The 23,133-nt window shown below is 52.3% G+C and overlaps 2 protein-coding genes across 23 annotated transcripts in view; one reads left to right on the forward strand and one right to left on the reverse strand.

The window, feature by feature from the left end:
• Positions 1 to 12,870, forward strand: part of EPB41 (erythrocyte membrane protein band 4.1) — a 91,036-nt gene extending 78,166 nt beyond the window's left edge. For 11 of the 21 annotated variants that reach the window (XM_058856195.1, XM_058856197.1, XM_058856196.1 and 8 more), the window contains 5 exons: positions 3,903 to 4,031; positions 6,060 to 6,161; positions 6,601 to 6,681; positions 8,471 to 8,578; positions 9,470 to 12,870. In XM_058856195.1, coding sequence (XP_058712178.1) covers positions 3,903 to 4,031; positions 6,060 to 6,161; positions 6,601 to 6,681; positions 8,471 to 8,569 — 411 coding nt within the window. In that variant the 3' untranslated portion in view covers positions 8,570 to 8,578; positions 9,470 to 12,870. Of the gene's footprint in view, positions 1 to 2,307; positions 2,764 to 3,902; positions 4,032 to 6,059; positions 6,162 to 6,600; positions 6,682 to 8,470; positions 8,579 to 9,469 lie in introns of all 21 variants that reach the window. The other 10 variants (XM_058856188.1, XM_058856189.1, XM_058856191.1 and 7 more) reach the window with 2 other exon arrangements.
• On the reverse strand, positions 11,645 to 22,456 carry TMEM200B (transmembrane protein 200B). Of its 2 annotated transcripts, none has more exons than XM_058856231.1 (2): positions 22,238 to 22,456; positions 11,645 to 15,470 (listed from the first exon to the last, which is right to left on the reverse strand). In XM_058856231.1, exon 2 carries the CDS (start codon positions 15,445 to 15,447, stop codon positions 14,179 to 14,181), a length of 1,269 nt encoding a protein of 422 aa, XP_058712214.1. In that variant the 5' UTR covers positions 15,448 to 15,470; positions 22,238 to 22,456; the 3' UTR covers positions 11,645 to 14,178. The 2 variants fall into 2 exon arrangements, with proteins under 2 accessions (XP_058712214.1, XP_058712215.1); XM_058856232.1 differs by lacking the exon at positions 22,238 to 22,456 and adding an exon at positions 18,833 to 20,215.
• Between the last annotated feature and the right edge of the window lie 677 nt (positions 22,457 to 23,133).

Consider the following 23,133-nt stretch of genomic DNA (forward strand, 5'->3'; position numbering starts at 1 on the left):
AGAAAAATAAATCCTTTTGGCCACTGGTATCAAACATGAGATTAAGCCTGTTATTAATTTATCCCCTGTCTGAATTACTGTGTGTCACTTCATTGCAACGCTTCAGCTGTATCTACAGGGGCACAAAGATTCGTATTTCAAGGGTGGTGCTTCAGTTGCATTCATGTCTAGGTCAGTTTGTTTCTTCTGGGGCATTGCATCCTGTCCTGTATTTAATTCACTTTGTGTTTGACTGCTTTGTGCTAGATTTAGGCCCCACTGGATTGGGGCTATGTCCCTGGAAATGAGGTGTTGGCAATCCAGGCACCTCTCAGGTTTCCTGGGTCTCAAGGTGAGCTTGGAACTCTGCAAATCTGAGCCCTAAACATAGGGATGCTTTGGCATTTGCAATTTAAAACAAATCTTGATAAGATCAAAATTTGTAACAGATGCTGAAATTCCTAGGGGGGCGTTTTACATAGATAACTTTATCTAGAAACAAATACCTTCCCATTAGTTTATCTTCTTACAGTGGAATAGGGAGGCAAGGCAAAATGTGCTTCTGATCAGTTGATCTTATCAGGATTTCTCATTCTTTCCAGCTTGCATGTTTGCTGCTGCACTTGGCTCTGCTGGTGACCAGAATTCGCATGGCACAGGCTCCATTCCAGCTCTCCCTTCCTTTCTGCATCTGTCAATACAAGATGCTTCCAAAATGCAAATTATTTTATCTGTCTGTGAAAGGGAACTGGGAGGGTGTTTTGACTGTATACAGATTTTTGCCTCTTAAATACATCACTGTTTGTGTAGCTGCTTAATCTTCTTTGTTTTATCTGTGATTCTTTTCTTGGCTGAGTAGTGCCCTTACGTAAGGAAATCTCCCTCCTAAGGCATGTTCCATTAAACCCCAGAAGATGAGCTGTGTCTTCTCAAGGTCCCATGAACAACTTGCAAGGTTTAGCATCTATAATTCAGGGAAGGTCAGGATATTGGCAGTATATAAATGCAAGTTTTAAACCAACATGGCTGTATACAGCTGATAAACCCCATTCATGTTCTGTTTTGTGGAATATTGCAATGTAGAGTCTTGTCTAAGGAAATGAGGGTGGGATCTGGATTGATATCATAGAATATCCTGAGTGGGAAGGGGCTCACAGGATCATCCAGCCCATCCCTGGCCCTGCCCAGACCCCCAGCACCCCCAGCCTGGGCATCCCTGGAGCTCTGGCAGCCTCGGGGCCGTGCCCATTCCCTGGGGAGCCTGGGCAGTGCCAGCACCTCTGGGGGAAGAACCTTTCCCTAATTCCAGCCTGAGGCTGCCCTGCCCAGCTCCATCCGTTCCCTGGGTGCTGTCCCTGTCCCAGAGATCAGAGCTGCTCCTCAGGAGGAAGCTGCAAACTGCCTTGAGGTCTCCCTTTAAATATTCCTTTGGATAACCATGTGGAAGTAGGTTTGGATCAGAAGTAACCTTTCCCTGTGAGCACAGTCTGACCTGCCCATCTCAGTGCTGCTTGCTTTCCCTCCACTCCTATTAAATGCATTTTGTTAAGTAATATCTCAACAACTTAAGAGAAGCTCCGGAGGCTGGAAATTCTAATAAATAGAAATCTTACAGCTAACCTGTCTGGAATATAAAGAAGCAGAGAACTGAAGAATATCATGAGAAATTGGGGAAGAGTAATTTCTTGAAGTTATTTGTTCCTATATAAAGTGGCTTCTCCTCTTACTCTGCTATTGAGCTGTGCCATGAGAGGAGGGCAGTCAAAAGGAAAGCCTCTGGGGTATAAAAAATGAATCGTACCAAATAACCCACAGGCTTCAGGCCTCACGTTTCAAGCACAAATTACAGCTTTTCGGTTGCCCACGGAATCTTGTTAGAAAGTGAGGCAACAGTTTCAAGGAGTTAAAAGCAGAATCAGAGGGTGATGTTGGAGTAGTGGGTGGGTTTTGTTGCCCATGGAGGTTTTGGATGTGCACAAGTCTCCACTTGATAGACTGAAATTTCTCCAAGCTGAGCAAAAACACTTAGTGGTGGCTCTTCCTCTAGGTGCAGGGAGTTGTTTTCAAATTAATTCCTTAAAATTTAGAATGGATTATTAATGTACCAGGAAGGCTGTGTCAGTAAATGCACTGAGTACAGCACAGAGGTTTTCCCGTGTCCAACCCCACTGTTACATGTGTTACTGAAGATGTGATAGATGGTAAGAACCTGATGTTTTCCTTGATGCCTTCTGACCTCCTGCTCTCCTTAACTCCCTGCTTTCTCTCTCTCTCTCTTTCTCTCTCCCTCCCTCCCTGGCCTTTTTTTGTGCATCCATTTCTTTCTAGAACATGAGTGACTTTGTCTCCCAAGAGGATGTGGCTGCAGTGGCAGAGTGGAGCAGTTTTAACACTGGCTTTGCGTGGGAGGGCTCAAAGCAGTCGGTAGTTTTTAGTGAGACTCCAGTGCCAAAGCCTTCTCCCAGCTGGCACTTTGGTACTTCCTCCCTAAGCAGCGAGGAGGAGGAGGAGGAGCAGGAGGAGGCAGTTCCCAGCCACTCCACCAGCGAGGAGGACCTGACATATGGACAGGGGGTTTGTGTGGATGTGGAGAAGGACTCGGAGCTCTCTGAGCCAGAGCCCCCCCCCAGCCCTGCCGCACTTCCCCAGCAGCCCTGGGGAGGAGAGGAGGAGGAGGAGGTGGCAGAGGATGGTGAAGACAGTTTTGCCATTAGAAAGCCACGTGGCGAGTGTCCCAAGCCAGATGCTCCTAACGGGCTGCCGGAGCTCATTCGCTGCTTCCAGGTAGTGAGCCCAGCTCCTGCACCCCACGCCCTGGCTGCCTTTGGAGTGGGAACCCAAACACTGCAGCAAGCAGATGCCACAACCTGCAGAGCAGTTTGCTTGGCTTGGACTCATGCTTGGAGCTAATGAGCTGGTGAATCTCCCACAGTCAGTGCAATAAGCCCCTCTCAATTTATCTTTGAATTAAATATCAGCCACTGTCAATTTGTCTTTGCATTAAATACAATTGCCATAGCGCAATGCCCTTTACTCTTCTTGGAGTGAAGCATTCTGTGGCATTCCCACAAAAAGGCAATATGTGGGCTCAAAACCCGTGTAATTTCAACTCCTTAAGGATTTTGCTGGCTCCTGCTGGACTGGTGGCTGATCCTCAGCACAGCAGAGCAAATTTGAGGTGCTGTCCAGTGTGTCTCTCCCCACTGTTGGAGGGATTTTTGCCTGCTCCAGTGTTGATGTTGCTTTTGGTTCAATAGATGCCTGTTCCCCCATAATGATCATGGTGGCATCTGGCAGGGTTGGGGATGGTGGCAGAAATCGAGCCCTCTGGGAAAGCACTGGCTCTGAACTCACTCTGTCTTCTTCTGGATAATCATCAGGTGGTGGAACAACTGATTTCTCTCCACCCTTACTTTTCTTTCTGTTTTATCTGACATTGATTTAATAAAAGTTAAAGATCCAGTGAGGATTTTTAATAACACAGTGTTGCTCTTGAGGTCAGGATAAAGCTGCTCAACTGTGATCAAGTCTGTGTGCCCAGGGTTGGTGTTAATCCTGACACTGGCATCAGCAGATGAGAGTCATCTTCTGGCAACTGGCAATGAGCTTCTGGTAATCAGAAAGTTGAGAATCAGTGGAGACAGCGTCTGTGGTGTCACACCCTTAATGCCCAGTTTGGGCTGATCAGGGTCCATGGTGAGGGGAAGGGCTGGAGGATTTTGCTGTCTGTCTAATCCTCACACCTGATCTCTGCCCTTGGAGCAGTGTGCTGTCCCAGAGACTTAAACCCAAAGATTTCCAGGCTGACCTTGGTTCCCACAGTGCTTTTATCAGATCAGTGTCAGAGCACTTGCCAGCAGCCCAGTCAGGATGTGGAGATGGGAACTGGGTGTTTACAAGATGTTTTTAACCCTGTCTCACAGCCCCCGCTAGTGAAGACACAGACTGTCACCATCTCTGATGTGTCCAGCGCTGTCAAAAGCGAAATTCCCACAAAAGAAGTCCCTATTGTCCACACAGAGACAAAGACCATCACCTACGAGGCTGCACAGGTAAGGTGTTCTGATAAATCTCCTAGGGACTTAATTAAACCCAAGTAAACATTTTGTTTCCAGATCCTCAGGATGAGACAGCAGCACCTGCCTGTCTCTGCACCTCTGAGTGCATCACAGGCATTAACTGATGCTGTGGACACTATTTCCAGGTGCATGTGGTATTTTTAGAGGAGCAGTGGTTATGCTATCCCTGAAGAGTAATTATTTTTTCAAGATGTGCTTGCAAGCAGAATTTATCTTCAGCTTCAGGATGTGGATCTCGCTGTACAAAGTTAACCTGAGTTGGCCTTTTTTCTGCAGTAGAGGCCTTGTCTTGTTTCCCCAGCTCCCCCAAAGAGGCTGTTTATGCCTCCTCAGAACTTGGTTTATAAATTATTTGGTCATCCTTAGGTTTCAAGACTGAAATGGTTGTTAAACACCAAATGTTTTGTATAAAATGCAACCTCAGTGGGTATGTGGTGACTGGAAAGTAAAAATCTTAGTGGAGTAATGTTACGAAGCAGAAGATATGCAGGTATAGATTCATTGCTGAGGTTAAAATTAATCCTCAGTCTAAAACAGGTTTTAATCACAGAATCACAGGATGGTTTGGGATGGAAGGAACCTAAGAGTTCACCCAGTTCAGTTCTAGCCTCCTTCTGTGGGCAGGGACACTTTCAACTATCCCTGGTTACTCCTAGTCACATTCAACCTCGGACACTTCCAGGGACCCAGGGGTATCCACAGCTTCTCTGGGCACCTGTGCCAGCCCTCCCCACCCTTAGAGGGAACAATTCCTCCCCAATATCCCATCCAGCCCTGCCCTCTGGCAGTGGGAAGCCATTCCCTGTGTCCTGTCCCTACATCCCATGTCCCAAGTCCTTCTCCAGCTCCCCTGGAGCCCCTTTAGGCCCTGAAAGGGCTTTTCTGAAGTCTCCCAGAACATTCTCTTCTCCAGGCTGAGCACCCCCATCCCTCCCAGCCTTTCTTTATGCATTTGAGATTTTAGAGGCTGTGTCAGCTTGGCTTTGCTGTCACTGTGGTTGTCAGCAGCAGCCCATGCTCTGCTGTTGCAGTGAAGTGACTGTGGGATGTTGTTATGGATGCAGGAATCTCATGAGTGTATAATTTGGGATTCCTCAGGAATGCTGTGGCTGCTCAGCATCCTCCCATCTGCAGCATCAGAGAGATCATTCAGACAGTGGTGGTGAGCATTGCCCTGGCTTTCAGCAGGTGTGCAGGTGAACAGAGGAGTTTTGCTCTAACTGGGAAATGGAAAGGAAAGGTGATCACCAGGGCTGGGATCAGCTGGCCGTGTGTGCACAGAGTGTGATGTGCCATGAGATGTCTTCCAGACTGTGGAAAATGGTCCCACCTTGTGGTAATTCCAGATATTGTCCCAGTGCTGAGCGAGGACGCTGCCCAGTGGGGACATGGACAGCACAGCCAGGGTGAGCTGGCCAGGATAACTTAGTTTGGGATTTTTGGCAGACCTTGAGTGGTTGAGCCAGGCTGGATGAGATCCAGTAACCATCTCTAAAAGTTCTTCCTGTTTCAGCAAATGTCTGGATGTTCTTTGTTTCTGCAGAGCATAAAGTGAGGGATGTGCAAGGTGTTGTCAGGAGGGAGGAAGGATGATAAGTACCTTCTGAATCAGATTGTGCTCTTGGCTTTGTTGATCCCCATGGATGCAGGCAGGTGGAGTTTGGGATGGGTGTCTGTGTTGCTGTCCTGTCATGGTTCAGGAATGGATGGTGTGGCCAGCAGTGTGCTCAGATTTGGGTACATCCCAGCCCTCCCAGTCTGAGGGATGCCACAGGTCCTCCCTGAAGGATCTGTGCTTTTCCAACCTTAAAGCACAGGGACTTTGAGCTTTCAGACACCTGCCCAGCTGTTGTGCTCCTAGGCACAGGTTGACTTGTTGTGTCTTGTGGTCCACAGTGGAGCTGCTGTCTTCAGATTGTTCTCTCTGTCTGCCTCTGGTGATGTGGAGCCTCTGCTTCTGTCCCCACTGCTCAGGGACTGATGTGTTCTTGTGTCCCACAGACAGATGGTGGCAATGGGGATTTGGACCCTGGCATCCTGCTGACTGCCCAGACCATCACTTCAGAAACCACCAGCAGCACCACCACCACCCAGATCACCAAGGTAACACCAGGGAGCACCACAAAGCACCAGTTCAAACAACAGCCTGATGGAGAGATGGGCAGGGATGAAAGAGAGGGGAAAAAAAGTTGTTGGAAGGTCCTTTCAAATGTATTATTAGTACCTGGAGCAAAGCACAAGGGGTTCAGTTTTGCCTCTGTTAAATCTGAATTGTGCATTAATTGCAGCACAGTCTGGACATGGACTCTGACTGTAGGACATCAGGAAGAGCTGTACTGTGAGAAAAAGCTCTTCCCTGGCTCAGCTATAAAAAATAACTCTTTGACAGTTTTTCCTTGAGCAGCAGCAGTTTCCCCCGTGACTCTAATGCCGGCACTATTTGGTGGCACTATTTTTGGATACCATCTCTAGACAGGCAGCCCCAGTAAGCTCAAAATCCTCTGCACTTGTTCACTAACAGCAGCTTTTCCTTCTGTTCTAGACTGTGAAAGGTGGCATTTCAGAGACACGGATTGAGAAGAGGATTGTCATCACAGGAGATGCAGATGTAGATCATGACCAGGTAGGAGTGTGAATATGATCCAAAAGGGGTTTCCTAGAGCTGGCAAAAATCAGTCAGGTTGCCTGTTCAAAGACAGTGTCACCAAAAAATGACCCAGGGAAATATTACTGGGGTAGAGCTAGAACTTCATATTTTTATAAATTGTCTGCATCTCCATCCCTGTAATTGTTCAAGGCCAGGTTGGACAGGGCTTAAAGCAGCCTGGTCCAGTGGAAGGTGTCCCTGCCCATGGCAGGAGGTGGAATGGGATGAGGTTTTAGGTACATTTCCAACCAAGCCATTCCATGATTATATATCAGTAATAAATTCCCTTTTGGCATTATGCAGCTGAGCCAGGAAAGCTGAATTCTATTCTAAAACTGATGTTGGCAGCAAAGTTTTGATTCCAGAATTGTTTTGGATAGTTGTAGGCTTTTTAAAAAATAAATCCATAAAAATGTGAAATAAAAGTTCTCCTTGACATCTGGCTGATCTGCATTCATTTTCCCATAACTTTGAAGCGCTGTTCCTACTCTATAGTGCCAGAAGTCATTTCAGAGCACTCAGCACCTGTGTTACATCTCTTTGGCTTTATATGAAACCTTTCTGATGACTCAGCCTCATTGGCCTCTTCCATGTGTTGGAAGTGATGATTTTGTCATCAGAGAATTATACTTTGAATTTATATCTAGTCGCAAGTATCGTGGGGGTGGAAAATATTCTTTTGACAAGATCTAGTTTATTAACTCCAACAGAAAATGTCTGAGATGTCTGAAATGTGCCTATCACACTTGCTGGAAGAATAAGCAGGTTATGCTTAATTGCTCTCATCCATCTTCTGCCATGGTGCAGTGGAGAGATGGGGGTTATTCTTCAGATAGTGCTTTTACTTTCACAGATAATGTAATAGCACCAAAAGTCACCAAAGTGTGTGGCTGAAGTCCTGGGGGCAGTGTTTGGCATCATAATTTAAGACCTGAAACAACTGGAGAGATTCCAGAGGAGGCTGTGGAGATGGTGAAGGATCAGGAGGGGCCAGAGGGTGTGGCTGGGGGCACTTGGTGTGTTCAGCTGGAGCAGAGGACACTGAGGGCAGAGCTCAGCAGGGGCTGCAGCTCCCATCTCTGCTCCCTGGGATAGACAAGGTTTAGGCTGAAGATCAGGGAAAGGTTCTTCCCCCAGAGGTGCTGGCACTGCCCAGGCTCCCCAGGGAATGGGCACGGCCCCGAGGCTGCCAGAGCTCCAGGGATGCCCAGGCTGGGGGTGCTGGGGGTCTGGGCAGGGCCAGGGGTGGGCTGCATGAGAGCCCTGTGTGTCCCCTCCAACTTGGGATCTTCTGTAATTCTATCAAGTGCTTTTCTTTTTTACCCCCTGGAGCCGGAAGGTTCTTGTGCCCTTGGGGATGGTGGGTGCCATGCTCTGCCGTGCTCTGCCGTGCTCTAACCGTGCTCTAACCGTGCTCTAACCGTGCTCTGCCCTGCTCTAACCGTGCTCTGCCACGCTCTAACCGTGCTCTAACCGTGCTCTGCCACGCTCTAACCATGCTCTGCCACGCTCTAACCGTGCTCTAACCGTGCTCTGCCATGCTCTAACCGTGCTCTGCCGTGCTCTAACCGTGCTCTGCCGTGCTCTAACCGTGCTCTAACCGTGCTCTAACCGTGCTCTGCCGTGCTCTAACCGTGCTCTAACCGTGCTCTAACCGTGCTCTGCCATGCTCTAACCGTGCTCTAACCGTGCTCTGCCATGCTCTAACCGTGCTCTAACCGTGCTCTGCCCTGCTCTAACCGTGCTCTTCCCTGCTGCCCTGCAGGTCCTGGCGCAGGCGATCAAGGCTGCCAAGGAGCAGCACCCAGACATGTCGGTGACCAAAGTGGTTGTGCACCAGGAGACAGAGATTGCAGAGGAGTAGCCGGGCTGTGTGAGTAGAGAGACCACCTCGGGTGGGGGCAGGGGGTGATTGATCTCTGTGCACAGGAGATTTGGGTAAATGGGGTCAGTTGAAGTAAAATGATCATTGTTCTCTGCCGAGTCCTGCTCAGGCTGTTCCTGTTAGATCCATGGAGGCTGATGAGGCAGGCAGTCACACACAGGCTAATCCTGTGGAAATGAGCCCAAATGGGTTAAAAGCTACACAGCTCCTGCCCTGAGGCTACTTTGCCTTCCCAAACATCTGTGTTGTGCTGGGAGCACATGGAGCAGCTGTAGGTGCCACATCACCTGCCCACATCAGTGCACAGTAACCCCCGAGCTGGACACCAAACTTGCCTGGAAATCCTGTTTTCTGCATTTTTTGTCAGTTTGGGAAGGAGCTGCTAAAGGAATCCAGGAGCTCTGGCTGTGCCTCAGTGCTTTAAGGCCCATCCTACCCTATGCCACTGATCACAGAATCCTGGAATGGTTTGGGTTAGATGGGACCATAAAGCTCATCCAGTGCCACCCTTGCCATGGGTAGGGACACTTTCCACTACCCCAGGCTGCTCCAAGCCCCATCCAGCCTGGCCTTGGGCACTTCCAGGGACCCAGGGGCAGCCCCAGCTTCTCCGAGCACCCTGTGCCAGGACCTCACCACCCTTACAGGGAACAATTCCTTCCCAATATCCCATCTTAACCCTGCCCTCTGGCATCTTTGTCCCTTTGCTCCAGGCCCTTGTGCAGAGTCCCTCTGCAGCTCTTCTGGAGCCCCTTTAGACACTTCTCACTTGCCATTGGTGATAACTCACCTGAATTCAGTTCAGGGAGATTGAGTTTCCTGCCTCTTCCAGCACACTGCTGTTGGTAGCTGTAACTTCTCCTCTTCCTCTCTTGTTAGGAAACATTCCTGCCTACACCACCACCAGGAAAAAGAAACCCAGCAAAACTACCAAGAAACTACCTGGAGCACAAAGACCTCGGATTTCAGACTTGACACTCAGAGACATTCATATCATATATTAAGAGTTGCGCTTTTGACGTTTTACTTGGGATTTTTCCAGACTCCACTGGATCCTATTGGATATAGGGTTTTGTTTTATTGTTTTGTTTTTTTTTAAATATCTATTGTGACAGAAATATGCCATATTTCTAACTGTACTGAACATTTTTTACAGGTTTTCAATTTTGCATTCCCTCTCACACAAAGCCTCTTCAGACACAGAATCCCACCTCGCAGGGCTCCAGGGCTCCCTGTTTTAACTTGTATTCCCTCTGCCTCGTCAGGGATAACAGAGCTGTATCCGTGCACATTCCCAGTGCAGGATCCGTATGCGCCTTCACAAAGCCATGTGTCCTTCTTCCAGGAGAGTCAGTTTAAAGAGTCAGACTTTGTGCAGCATTTCCGATTGCCTCTGGATTATTTTTGTAGCTCTGGGGAGCTCCAGCCCCACTGCAACCCCTGGGCTGCTCTGAGCTCCCTCCCACTGGTTTCCAGCCCTGATGTGTGATCACAGTAGGGTTTTGTGGTGTAGCCTATGCAAACATGGGAATAGTTGACTAGATTTAAGGAATACTGGAAGTTGCTTCAAGTATCTTATACTGTGAATTTTAGAGCTTTAAGAGGACTGTGATAGCATCTCGCCTTCTTCCCGTGTGTCTCTGCTGAGTGCTCCCCACCCGTTTGTGTTTTCTAGATACCATTAAATTAAAACACCCTTAGAAGTGTGTGTTTAAGGTGTTTGGACTCTGGATGCTATTAAGGTAGCCTTGTGCAGCATTCACAGGAACTGAGCTTGTCATTGTCGTAGTTTTTCACTTGTTTGTGTTCATGATTTTTAAATTAGGGAGGGTTTTTTTTGGTAAGTCATGGGTTGGTTTTTTTTCCTCCCCTCACAGTGCTATTTAAAGCTGAACACGTTACCCATTTCCCAGAGCGTGTATCCTACTATCATTTAATTTAAACTCCTTTAGACAATCCTTCCTAGGCCTGCAAGCTGTATTTGGAGAGACTGAACAAGGAATTTCAGGAGGTATCAGGTGTTGCTGGTTGTGATAGAGCCAAACCACGTGGGAAGTGTTGGCATTCTGTCTTCCACGCTGGCCTGAGGGTCTGGGTTTGGCTTCATGACCCCCTTGCTGGAATGAAATATCAGGGTGATTGTCTGAATCTTGAGGCTGATCTTACAGACCCCCAGCACAGAGGGGGTGATGTAAAAACATGATTTCAGGGGCTGAGTGTGCTCCCACTGCTGCTCTCTCAGCTTCATGGGAATGTTCTTCCCTGCTTTGTCCTTCCACTATTTAAATTCAAGATTCAAGAAGCAAAAAACCAACCAAGCTCTGTAAAGAGTCTGCCCAGACACTTGTGAACACTTTAGTCCACTAGAGGTTGTGATTTGATTTTTTTCTATATATATAACTACACACACACACATATATATATATATATGTATATAGTGTGGTACAGTGGTAGCTGAGGGCAGGGAGTGCTCTGCTCCTCAGGATGGGAAGAAAATGGCAATAAAGAGAAAAGCTCTCCAGTTTTAAATTTGAATAATGTATTTCAGAAGCCGTGGATTTAGCTCAGGCTGCAAGGACTCCACTGTTTAACTGCAAACAGCTCTGGAGCTACACTGGGGCTGGTGCAGCTTCTCAGCTTCAGGTGCAATTTTTAATTAAGCTGTCAGTATTGATTGGAGACTGCTGGAGCTGCTGGGTTTTGGCTCTCTTTGAGCCTTGCTGGCCCTGGGCCCCCTCCCAGGATGCTCTGCCTTCCTCAGGGCATCGTGCTCTGGGAGTTTAGGGAGTCCTGGGCTGTAGTGCAGAGATTAAGTCTTCCTATCCATATCTGAAAAGCCCTTTCCTTCCTTACTCTGCCACACGGGCCCTGGAAGGGGTCTGTGTTTCTGCTGTCCTCAACTTAGTCAGGTATTGCTTGCCTTAAACACTCATCATGCTGGGCACCCTCTGGCACTGCCCTTTTTCTGGGAATTGAATTCTTCGCCACTCAGTCCTTCCTTCTCACATGCAGCAGCCACCTGAGGAGTGAAGGGGCACGTGGAGCAGTGGCTGAGAGGATTTCTGGGCTTCACCAGGCAGAGCCAACATGATAAATTAAGTTTGTCTATAGCACTTAAAGGCACTTGGCTGTCAGAGAATTCAGGGGAATGTGGTCCCTGGGTGTTCCCTTGGGCACGATGAGTGGGACAGAATCCCCCAAGCAGGGGATTTCTGGGGTGAGAAATCTGCTGGCAGGAGAGGTGTTTCCTTTCCCAAAGGATGTGCTCACTGTGGCTGCAGATGTCCCTTGTTAAAGGGCCCATAGACTAGAATAACCCTATTTTTATTTTTTCCCTGGATTTTGGGTGGCTGATTGTGGCAGGCTCTCCATCTTCACACTTCCCCCTGCTGAGTTCTTGCTTCTCCTGGAGAGATTTAAAGAAGTCATGGCCTCTTGTGCCATTTGCCATCACCTGCTGTCTGACCTCAGGGGTTTCCAGCCCCGCTCCTGCCAACGCGGTGCCCGAGCCCAGGAGCTGGACAGGAGCCTGGGAAGAAGATACAAGTAAAAAAAGCAGAAGAAGCTTCTCTCACCCTCAGCCAAGGCCGTGGTGGGGCTGCCCACTCCCACCTCTGCTGGGATTTAACATCCTTGGCTCTGAGTGTGCTGTGTCAGCTCTAGGGACAAACCAGCTAAGTAAGGTCTATTTATATGAATGTTCCCAGCTCTTCCCACTCCACAAATTCACCCAGAGACTGTCTTGATTGTATAATATACATTATATGGAAGCTATTTATATATGAATGAATGTTTTTATAGAAAGGAAGGCAAGGAGCTCCTGTTCTCCTCCATTAAACTGGAACAGCAGCTCCAGTTGCCCAATAGCAATCCCTGACCAACAGAGATGTGTTAGCAAAGGACTGACTGATTTCTGGTTTTAATAAACTGTGGTTTGCTGATTTTCCTAATTGTACAATTACCTTAAGAAGTAGTAGTGTCCCAACCTTAGAGATGAAACTTGTAAAAAACTACAAAAAAAAAAAAATTAGTTGAGAAGATGAAGGAGCTTTGTAAATTTTTTTTAAGGCAATTGTGAATTGTCTAGGTTAGGCATTTACACTCTTTATAAAAATAGGAACTTTTAAAGTTGGCAAAACTTTCTAGATCAACTAGTGATGGGAGCTGTTATTTTGGATTTTCATAGCAAATCAAAGGGAAAGTTGCCATAGCATTTAGGCAGACCTAAGTGTTCAGTATTGCTTCTTGTATTGCATTTTTCAATAAATTTTCAAACAAAACTCTCCCTGGTGCTGAATTCTGTTCCTCCTCACCTTCCTCCAGGTCTCTCTCCTTACCCTGGTGTTGTGATGACTTGGTTTTACCAGCCTAGACCAAAGCCCCCAAATGTAGCTGCCAAAGCTCTGCCAGTCTTGGGCCAGCATTTCTCTGGGCTCGTGGTGCCTTCAGACCTTTTACACAATTCCCATTGTGGTCACATGTGGGACCACGGCCCCCAAAAGGGCCAGAAGCAATTCCCAGAGTTCAAATTTGCCCCAAAGAAGCATCACTTGATATAAACCCTTCCTTTGAGCCGTGGAATTTGTGGTGAGCCCAGGTGAGCTCTGTGCTCAGCAGCTGCTGCCCAACCCTAAGTGAGTGTGACTCAACTGGGGGGAAATGACAAATCCATCGGTATTTTGGTCCTATCTCATTTCTTTTCTGGCTGCAGCAGCTTCAGGAGGGACAGAAATAAGGCACGAAAAGCTGACAGGGCATCTTGGCTGCAGGCCTGACAGAAACAAGAGCCAGATGACCCTCCAGTAAGGGAGACTGGAAAGTGGCTGGGAAGAGCTTTCCTGGGGGCAGGGGCAGCCCAGGGGCCGGCTGTGGTACCTGCCTGTGCCTCAGTTTCCCTCACAGGCAGAAAGAGAAGGGTGGCACGTGGCATGTTATGCTAAAAGCTCTGAATTAGCATTGCTGCAGACACAGCCATCACCTCTTCTGAGGTGTCCCCTGACCCTGGACAGTTTGCTTCCAACTACAAAACCTCAGTGTCCTGTAAACCCAAAATTACAGAGGAGCCTCAGAAAGTGACGCGAGTGCCACAAGTGCTGCCCCTCCCAAGCATCCCACAGGCATTAGGAGGAGTCAAGGCAGGACCACATGGCATCCAGATAATATTTAATAGCCCTCTTGGGCCTACGTGCTCTGGCCAAGCAAATTTTCCGGTGGGTTGAGGCTGGACAAGGGGACACCACCCCCAAAAGCATCTCCCCACCCCAACCCTGCTGAAATAAAGTGCTGTGGGGACTGGTGGGGCTTCACCTGCCTGCATGTCCCCATCCCACAATTTGTGTGGGGTCTCAAAGCGAGGACTCCTCTGGAAAAGCCACCAGGAGAAGGGCTTGTAAGGCCAAGGGCATCCACTGGGAAGGACATCCCACCCCTAGGCGAGTCCTCCCCGAGGAACGGAGGGTCACGACCTTCCTCTTGGCATTGGCTTAAAACCGCTGCCCCCAAACCCCTCCTGATGTGGGGTTTGGGGTGGCTGGTGGGCACTGGGGGCCGGGATAACAGGCTGGGACGTTACAGTCCCCAAAGGGACATCAGACCCGTGTGCCGTGCTCCATCCCCACCACCCAGGAGCTGGGCTGGGGCTCGCCCCGGCTTGGGGGCTCGCTGGGCTCCAGCAGCCGGTCCGAGGACTCGCCGGTACTTTCCAGTTTGGCGTAGCCCACGAGGCTGACGTGGTCCAGTCGGGGCCAGCTCCGGTTCTTACGGTCCTTGATGGGGGCCACCAGAAGCACTCCTGGCTGGCCAAGGTCCAGGGATTTGGAGTGTCCCGGGGTGTGGAGGTGCACGTTGGGGCTGAGCTCCACCAGCGGCTCTGCACTGGGACCGCTGTCATCGTCCATGCTGATAACAACGTGGCCATCACCAGCACCACCATCCTGGCCACAGGCTGCGCTGCTGGCGCTGATGGAAAGCAGAGCCGGGGAGAGCTGTGGTACTTTGGGGGGATGCTCAGCAAGGCCCCTCTCGGCCCTCCCTCCGGCACCCCGCGTTGCTCCATCCAGCAAGCAGTTGTTGAGCTTGATGATGGGCAGTGCCAAGGCCCCCACGGCCGAGGACAGGAGGGACTCGGCTCCAGCGCGGCACGGGAGGCTCAGGTTGACGTCGGTGGAGTGGAGGCTGTGCAGAGAGGCCGCGGGGGAAGCTGCTGGGTGCTGCAGGAACTCGGCCATGCTCTGCAGCCGGTTAGAGCCGTAGCCCCACTTGCTGCCGGGGCCGGGCTGACAGGACAGGTCCACCTGGTAACAGCCCTCCACACACTCAGCGTTGGCCTTGGGGAAGGGCTGGCTGTCCCCATGCTGGCAGTGCCCGTCCTTGGGGCCGGTGCCCTCGGGCAGCCCCACTGCCATGCCGTAGAGCCCCTTCTGGATCAGCCGCCGGGTCTCCATGTCCCTGTTCTCGTACAGCATCGTGTTGGCACAGATGAAGATGAAGAGCCCAATGCCCATGATGACAGGGCCGATCAGCTTCAGCTTCTCGCTGTGGGGCACGTGGCGTCCGGCCGCTACTTCCCTCCTCATGTCCCCCACCGCACTGGAGTTCCCCGCAGTGGCCCCGGTGCCCCCAGGTCCCCGGTGAGGCCAGTAGCCCACCACGGCGATGCTCATGCCCACCAGGACCACCAAGATGCCCACCATGACGAAGGCTCCCGCTGGCGAGCGCATGCGCAGCTGCCCCTTCAGAGGGGGCTCCGTCGGGGGCTTGCGCCGCAGGCGGCGGCCCCGGTGCCGCGGGGGGACCTTGGCTCCCCCCTGCTCCAGTTCCCGCACGGGCCCGTTCGATTCCGTGCTCTCCGCAGTCATCGTCTCCGGCTCAGCCGCAATTCCTGCACGAGGGGAGAAGAGGAAGGTGAGCAGGCATCGCTGGGGGCTCCTTGTGCCCAGGATGCTGCAGCACGGGCACCCCAGGGACACTGGGAGCACGGGGATGCCAGGAGCACAGGGATGCCAGGAGCACAAGGACACCGAGCACACAGCTCACATCAGGCAGGGACCAGCAGCTTTCCTCTGCCCCATTGCTCCCCTCTTTCTTCAAGTCACTTCTCTCTCCCCACTCAGGAGTGAAGGGCTGAGGAGTCTGTTCCAAGCACACTCCCAAAGCCCCCAGACGCATCCCAATAAACCCCTGAGCTGTGCAGGAGGCAAGGAGAGCTGGGACCCTGCTGTGCCACACCCAGCACAGAGCCAGCACTGGCATCGGGGCCTAAGGGACCTGTCCTGGGTCACCCCAGTCCTGTGACACCTGCAGAAGGTGCCGTCCCCAGCCTGCCACAACAGCAGTGAGGGAAGGGGTGATTTATTCATCTGCTGGGGAAACTGAGGCACCTGGAAACCCAAATGAAATGTCTGACACAGCCGCACCTCCCAGAGCCCTGTGAGTGATGATCCAAGCAGGACCTAAAATCCTAAACCAACATCAAGCCACTCTGATATCAGATGGCAGGACCCACTAATCCATGGAGAATTTAAGCTAAAAGAGGTGTTTTTCCCAATTTTCTGCTGTCTCCTATTTCCTCTGACCAGCTCAGCGCAACCCTAGGATGCTACTCACACACACACACACCAACATAAAACTCCACATCTAGGGATTTACAGGGATTTACACTGCATGCTGTGTCATTTTATCCAGAACTTTATTTCCTAGATGAGCAAAAAGGTGTGGAAGCTGCTGCCCAACACGGAGGGTAAGCAGCCTGGCAGGAAGCATCAGCTGGGCTGGCACCATTGTGCCTGGGTAAGTGGAACCCTGGGAAGCTAAAACAGGCCTTGAACAAGTCCCAGACCAAAAACATCTTTAAAAAAATAGAAATAAGCTCATGCTGATAGGAATCCACGTCCTCGCAGCGCGGTGCTGTGTGCCCAGCCATGGCTGGCAGTGAGGTATGGGCAGGACAAGGTGTCTGCACTCTCCTGTGTCTCCCGGCACTGCCAGCACGGGAATGCTGCCCAGGCTGTTCCCAAAGGAACATCCCAAAGGGGATGTGAGCAGGGAGAGCTGCAGGGTGGCCTCCCAGCCAAGGGATGCTGTGGGAGGGGACTTGTCACCCCCACTGCATCTTAAACTGTCAAGAAAAGCATTTGGACAACACAGAGTCATGGATATTCAGCAAATCAAATCCAGAAACCAAACCCAAGGAGAGCCCTGCAGGAGAGGGGTGACCACTCCAGTTTCACTCCCCAAGATGAATGAAGTGCTCAGAGCTAGTGAGCAGCATCCAAACAGCAGAAAAATACTACATTTTTTCCCCAGTTCATCATCTTAAGGTGTTATCAGTATCAGAGGGAAGGAATTAAATATATGAGTTCCAGGATGACAGCTTGTTCCTGGCACAAGGCTGTCTGGCTATGACAACTCAAGTAAGGGAGATCCAAAGGAAAAAAAAAAAATAAAGTCCCAAACAAACCAGACCAAACCCCAGGCCACTGCTGAGCGGGGTGTTAAGGCTTTCTGAAAAATAAGTTGATGATCCCACATGGCAAAAGGGGAAACACAATAAACCCAAAGTAATGTTCATCCTGAAAAATGAGGTTTTGAGTATTTTGGAATTAAAGTGAAACAACTGGACACTTGAACACATCCCAAAGACTGTGGGATTTTTGCCTCCAAATGCCCTGATTTAGGTTATGTCTCAGTTTTCTCTAATTGCCATCTTAGCTTCAAACTCTCTTAATTTTTATAGAAAACCCTTTAAATAGCTTGCCAGCTCCTTCGGGATTAAAAAGAGAATGCCCCCCTACATTGCAAGAGAAAGTTTTTGGACACTGACTGGGGGGAACATCACAGCTCATGACCCTAAACTCACACTGAACACACACCAGCACCCCCTGTTTTACTCTGGAGCCTCAGCCATGTCTCTTTAACCCCAGTTCCTCTAACCTCTCTGACCCACCCTATGGAATTAGAGTCCACAGGGACCAGAAGCATCCCTGGTGTCCCACCTGTGGGAACAAAGAGCATTCCATGGGACAACAAGCTTTGCTGGGGTGCTGCCTGTGAGAACCACGAGCACCTTCCAAATCCTGCTTGTGAGGAACACGTGCATCCTCTGGATCCCATCCAGGGCAATGCTTTGGGTCCAGGTGATGTTCACCTGGGCTGCAACAGGCTGCCCTCGCCACACTTCTGCACTGGGTACAGCCTGGGGTTAATCTCAGGCTGCTCGGGAATGGCTGCAGGAGGATGAGAGGTGCCCACCCACACCACATCCACAGGGTGCAGACCACGCTGGGGCTGAAACAATCCCCGTCCCACCTTCTCTCCTTTTCCCTGGGCACAGGGATGGAGGTGCTGGCAGGAGGGACAGGCAGATGCCACAAATCTGGCTGCAGGCAGGGAATCCTCTCTGTATCCCGGGCTACTATTCCTCCCCACTGCTGTGTTCTGAACTTGGAGCATTTCCTTGCTCATTGCTGGGGCTGGTTGTTCCCAGAGTTCAAAACCATTATTTTTATTAATAGAATCCCCAAGGTTATATAACCCTTTCAGAAAAAAGAAACTAAAAAAAAAATACAAAACCCAGCGCTGCCATTCCCTCCTTCGCCCCGCAGCCGCCGACACTCCCGGGAGTGGAATAATCCCAGACTGGAGCAGCGGCTTCAGGCACAGCTCAGAGCACAGGAACGGGGCTCCTGGGGGTGCTGCTGGGGCACGGGGCCAACCTTGGCATCCCTGGCCACCTCCAGCCAGCCCGGAGGCATTTGTGGCTCACCAGCAGCAGCCTGGAGGTTGCAATTCCTGATAGGAATGAATGACACTATGGAATGACAACAGGGAACTGTAAACATCGTTCTGGAGCGGCATGAGCGCTGCTCTGCTGCCAGGTTAAGCTCCCAATCCCCGCAATAAGCCTGACACTAAAATAAACCCAAATATCTCTCTAATCCCCCCATCACAAAGGCACATTGCTGGCTCCACACTCCCACCTCAATCCTCTCCTGCTGCCTTCGCAGACTGATGCTCTTAAAATTTGACACCAGATCCCAATGCAGCTGACAGCAGCAGAGCTGGGCGGTGGGAAAGCAGAATTTGGGGAAGGTGCCTCCTGCAGGTGGATCCTTACATCCCGCTGGGTGTCCCTGGGATGCTCTGCCCCTGCCATGACCACACTGCCAGCTTGAATTTGCAGCATCAAAGGCTATCAAAAAGCAGAATTGGCCTCCAAATCTCCCTTGGGACGAGGGGCTGTACCTGTGTCTGGAGGTGCCACTCCAGTCCTGTGCTGCAGGAGGTGCCACCCAGCTCAGTGATGGCTGGAGATGCAGAAGTGCCATATGGAAAGGGCCAAGTGCAGGCGGCTCTGAAGGCCTTCCCCTCGCAGGTTTATCTCTCTTGCCAGTTATCCTTCCAGGAGCTTTTCATTTTCCTTGACTCACACCTGGAAAGGGCTTCACTGCAGGACAGCGTCCACCACACTGAAAGGAATTAAAATCCAGCATCTCCCTAGGAAGAGTGTTCCCGTTGCTGCCATGTCCCATCCCAGGCTGCCCTGCCCAACCATGGAATATGATCCCATTCTGCAGCCAGGATCCCATCCTGTGGGTCCTGTGCAGGGCATCACCCTGGGAGCTGGCACAGGAGCAGCCCCCGCTGCAATGAACACCCAAGAAATGCCCAACAAAGAGAAAACACCTCTGCTTTCCTTTGCCTCAAGTACTGTGACTTTAAAGATGCTCTCCTGATTTTGGAAATAAACTAGTTTTACAATTTGCTGCTGAATCAGCCAGCAAAGACTGCAGTGTGGTTAAAGGTCACAGTGATGGGCAAGACCCCAAACCAGCAAGCACAGCATAGCCCCCTCTGCCTCATCCAAGCCCTGGGGAGCCTGTGACATCCAAGCCCGTGGTAGATAAGCTCTCCCAAATCCCTCTCCACAAGGAAAGGGGACCCAGGCAGCCAAGACCTTCTGGGTATGAGGCTGTGTCGAGCTGCTGGAGCCCCCCAGCTCTCCCACCCACCAGGAAGGAATGGAGAATGGGAATGACAGTCTGCGCTGAGATGTGATGCTTAAAAATAGCTCCTTTTCAGCCCAACCTCCAACACCGCCCCCGGCACGGGGCAGGAGGGGACCACAGGAGCAGTACCCAGGCACCAGCTCCCCCATCCCACCTCCCATCCTGGCTGCAGGAGACTGAAGCCAAGGCCAGCAGGGGAGCAGCAGTGATCCCAGTGCATCCCTCATGCTGGATTCTCGGGGTGGTCTGAGCCCTCATATCCCCATCTGTGCAGTGCCTCCTCCTTTTTCCAGCTTTCACTTCAAGTTCCCCTCCTCAGCTACACGTAAAGGTCTCCAGAGAGAGGAATAGGAGAAAGATCTGCCAGACATTTCCAGGGGTCTCCCAGCTGGAGCAAACCCTGTCTCCACTCCAGCACCCACCGGCAGCTCCCAGTCCGGAGCCTCCCCCGGGCCCATTCCCAAGGAATAAAACCTCCCTGTATGAACCTGACACAAACGTGTTCCCAATGTGGTGACAAAATCTGTGGCTCCAGCTTCAGCTGGGGACACTCATTAATCAACCATAATTAATTAAGTTCCCTCATAGAAACTTCCATATAACCTCAGTAATGCTAATTACCACAGCATGGGAAGGATTATTCCCTTCCCAGCAGGAATCACCTTCTGGTCCTGTACTGGGAGTCTCACTGGGGTTGTGACAGATTTCCACCTTTGCTGCAGCACAGAAGATCTAGCGAGGGACAACCCAAAGGTCAGAAGTGCCCTTGGCCTGAGTTTTCCCAGGTGCAGGATATGAAGGGAAGGAGGTTAACACAAAACCACCTCCACCAAGCGCCTGTCAACAGGGGCACCACCCCCACACCTGGCCCTGGTGTGGGGCAGCATCGTTCCAGCTTCCCATCATCAGATCACAGCTCCCAGACAGCGTCAGGAGCCACCACAGCACTCACCTGGAATATGACCCAGGGTAAGGAAAGATGGTGCTGGGGTGATTTAGGGACACACGGGTCTCTCCCTTTACTTTCCCCCTTCTTGACCCCAGGCGAGAGGGTCCTGACGGGCAAATGGGACATGAGGAGTGAGAGCTGCCAGTGCCAGGGTAGCTCCAGCTCCACCTTGACTTCTCCAAACTCCTCCCTGCTCCGAAAATACGGGGCCATGCTCTAAACGCCTCTCTACCCCTCAGGCAAAAGAAAGTGTGTGGAAACGTCCCACTGATTACTAATTACCAGAGCTTGCCTTACCCAGATTTGCTCTGCTAATTAGACTAATCCCCACGGCTGGGAAAGGAGCTGCAGACACCCATGGTGAGGGGCTCAGGCAATCTGGGTGATGTTTAACTCTGACACGTCAGACCCCTGCGATGGGATGGGATTGTAATTCCCAGCTGCTTCTGACAGGCCATTGTTTAAGGAGACAATGAAAACCCGCAAAGTGATGTTTCTCCCCCAAGCCAATGCCGAAATCAGGACATCTGCATTGCTCAACTTTTTTGGTAGGAACGAGATGCAAATAATTAATAAATCTAAATTCAAGATAATGCAGACATCTAAATTTAAATGGGGAGCGGACTTCTAACAGCGACCCTTGGAGGAGGGGGAGGAGTGAGGGTCCCAGGGGGATTTCCTGGAGGAATTCCTGCCTCTGGGAAGTGGTGTGGGGTGGTGGGGCACCCAAGGATGCAGTCTGCGGCCAAGCACCTTGCAAATCCTCACGGCCAAGAGAAGAGGAAGGAGAGGCTGGGATTTCCAGGGAATTAGGACCAAACTCTTTCTGAATTTGGCACCTTCCCTGCTGCTCCTTTGAAAAATCCCTGCCAGCACAGAGGCGGGAGGGAGGGATGGAGTCCAGGGGCTGCCTCCCTGCTCCCAGGCATGGCCCAAGTTCTCCAGGGGTACAGACACACAGCTCCCATCTCCAGCTCCACAGGCCCACATCCCACTCCACCTGCAAGCAATTAAGTTCCCAGCTGTATTCCCAGCTGGCATCACTTTTACCTCCAGCTTTTTAACCCCCATCTCCACTACTCTTTACCCTGCAAAAGACATATCTGGCTGATCTCATGAGCAAGGATCCAAACCCACTTAGAGATGAGGCAGAGTCGTGGGTCTGGCTGCGGTCGCTGACCCCTCCGTGCCACAAAGCTGAGCCCCGTGTGAGCACAGACCCTCCCGATCCCAAACTCCAGGATCTACTGGGATCAATTCCACTCCCTTCCCTCTCCAGTGTCTACATCAAACCCTGCGTGGGGATCAGCTGCGGGGTTACTCCTGGCCCCAATCCTCTACCAGGAGCCTCAGGAATTCCAAAAAGTGCTGGGAGTGGGCGGTTCTGCCCAGCTCCCGGGTTTCGGCCGTGTGAAGATGCGTGTGGGCTTGCACAGGAGCGAGTGTGTGTGCAGGGCTGGCTGTGCATGCGAGTGTGTACGTGTGGGGGGTGCCGGTGGGTGCCGGTGGTGCCGGTGGGTTATCGGTGTGCCCGGGGTGCCCGGTGGTGCCGGTGGGTGCTCGGTGTGCCCGGGGTGCCCGGTGGTGCCGGTGGGTGCTCGGTGTGCCCGGTGGTGCCCGGTGTGGATGTGGGTGGGTCCGGGCGCTGCTCGTGTCCGTGCTCCCCCCGCCGCCCCCCGTCCCCGCACTCACCGGCGGCCGCCGAGCCGTGCGCCTCCCGCCGGGGCCCCGGGGGCAGCGGGCTCTGGGCTCCGCCGCCGCGGCCGGGGCCATGGAGCGGCAGGAGGCAGCTGGGATCCCGGCTCCCCGCTCGCTCGGATCCCCGCTCGCCGCCGCCGGGACGTCTGGGCGCGGGTTCCGCCCGGCCCCGGGTCCCGCCCCGGCCCCGCGGGGGGCGGAGCGCGGCCGGGCCGGGCCGGGTCCCCCGAGCCCCTCCCGGGCCGGGTCCGGATCCCCCCCGAGCCCCTCCCGGGCCGGGCCGGGATCCCCCCCGAACCCCTCCCGGGCCGGGTCCCCCGAGCCCCTCCCGGGCCGGGCCGGGATCCCCCCCGAGCCCCTCCCGGGCCGGGCCGGGATCCCCCCCGAGCCCCTCCCGGGCCGGGCCCGGATCTCCCCCGAGCCCCTCCCGGGCCGGGACCCCCAACCCTTCCCGGTCCGGGATCCCCCCCGAGCCCCTCCCGGGCCGGGATCCCCCCCGAGCCCCTCCCGGGCCGGGATCCCCCCCGAGCCCCTCCCGGGCCCGGCCGCCGCGTCCCGGCCGTGGGAAAGTTGGGATCGCGGTGCGGGATCGATGGGATTTGGGATTTCCTTGGCTCCGAGCACGGCCGGCAGCGGCGGGGGATGGAAGGGGCCGGGCTGGGATCCTCCCCCGCCCGGGTCCCGGGTCCCCTCCGCAGGACGAGCCCCGCCGCGCCGGGGGATGCTCCAGTGCCAGCTGTCCCTGCCCACGCCGGGGGAACGGATGAAACGGGATGGTCTTTGAGGACCCTTCCCAGCCAAACTCTTCCATGATTCTCTGATCCTATGAAATACTCAGAGCTCAGAGACCCTTCTTCCAGCCCTCCAGCAAGGACCCCCAGCCTGCGGTG

The sequence above is a fragment of the Poecile atricapillus genome, chromosome 24, assembly GCF_030490865.1.
Source record: "Poecile atricapillus isolate bPoeAtr1 chromosome 24, bPoeAtr1.hap1, whole genome shotgun sequence".
In the NCBI taxonomy this organism is placed as follows: Eukaryota; Metazoa; Chordata; class Aves; order Passeriformes; family Paridae; genus Poecile; species Poecile atricapillus.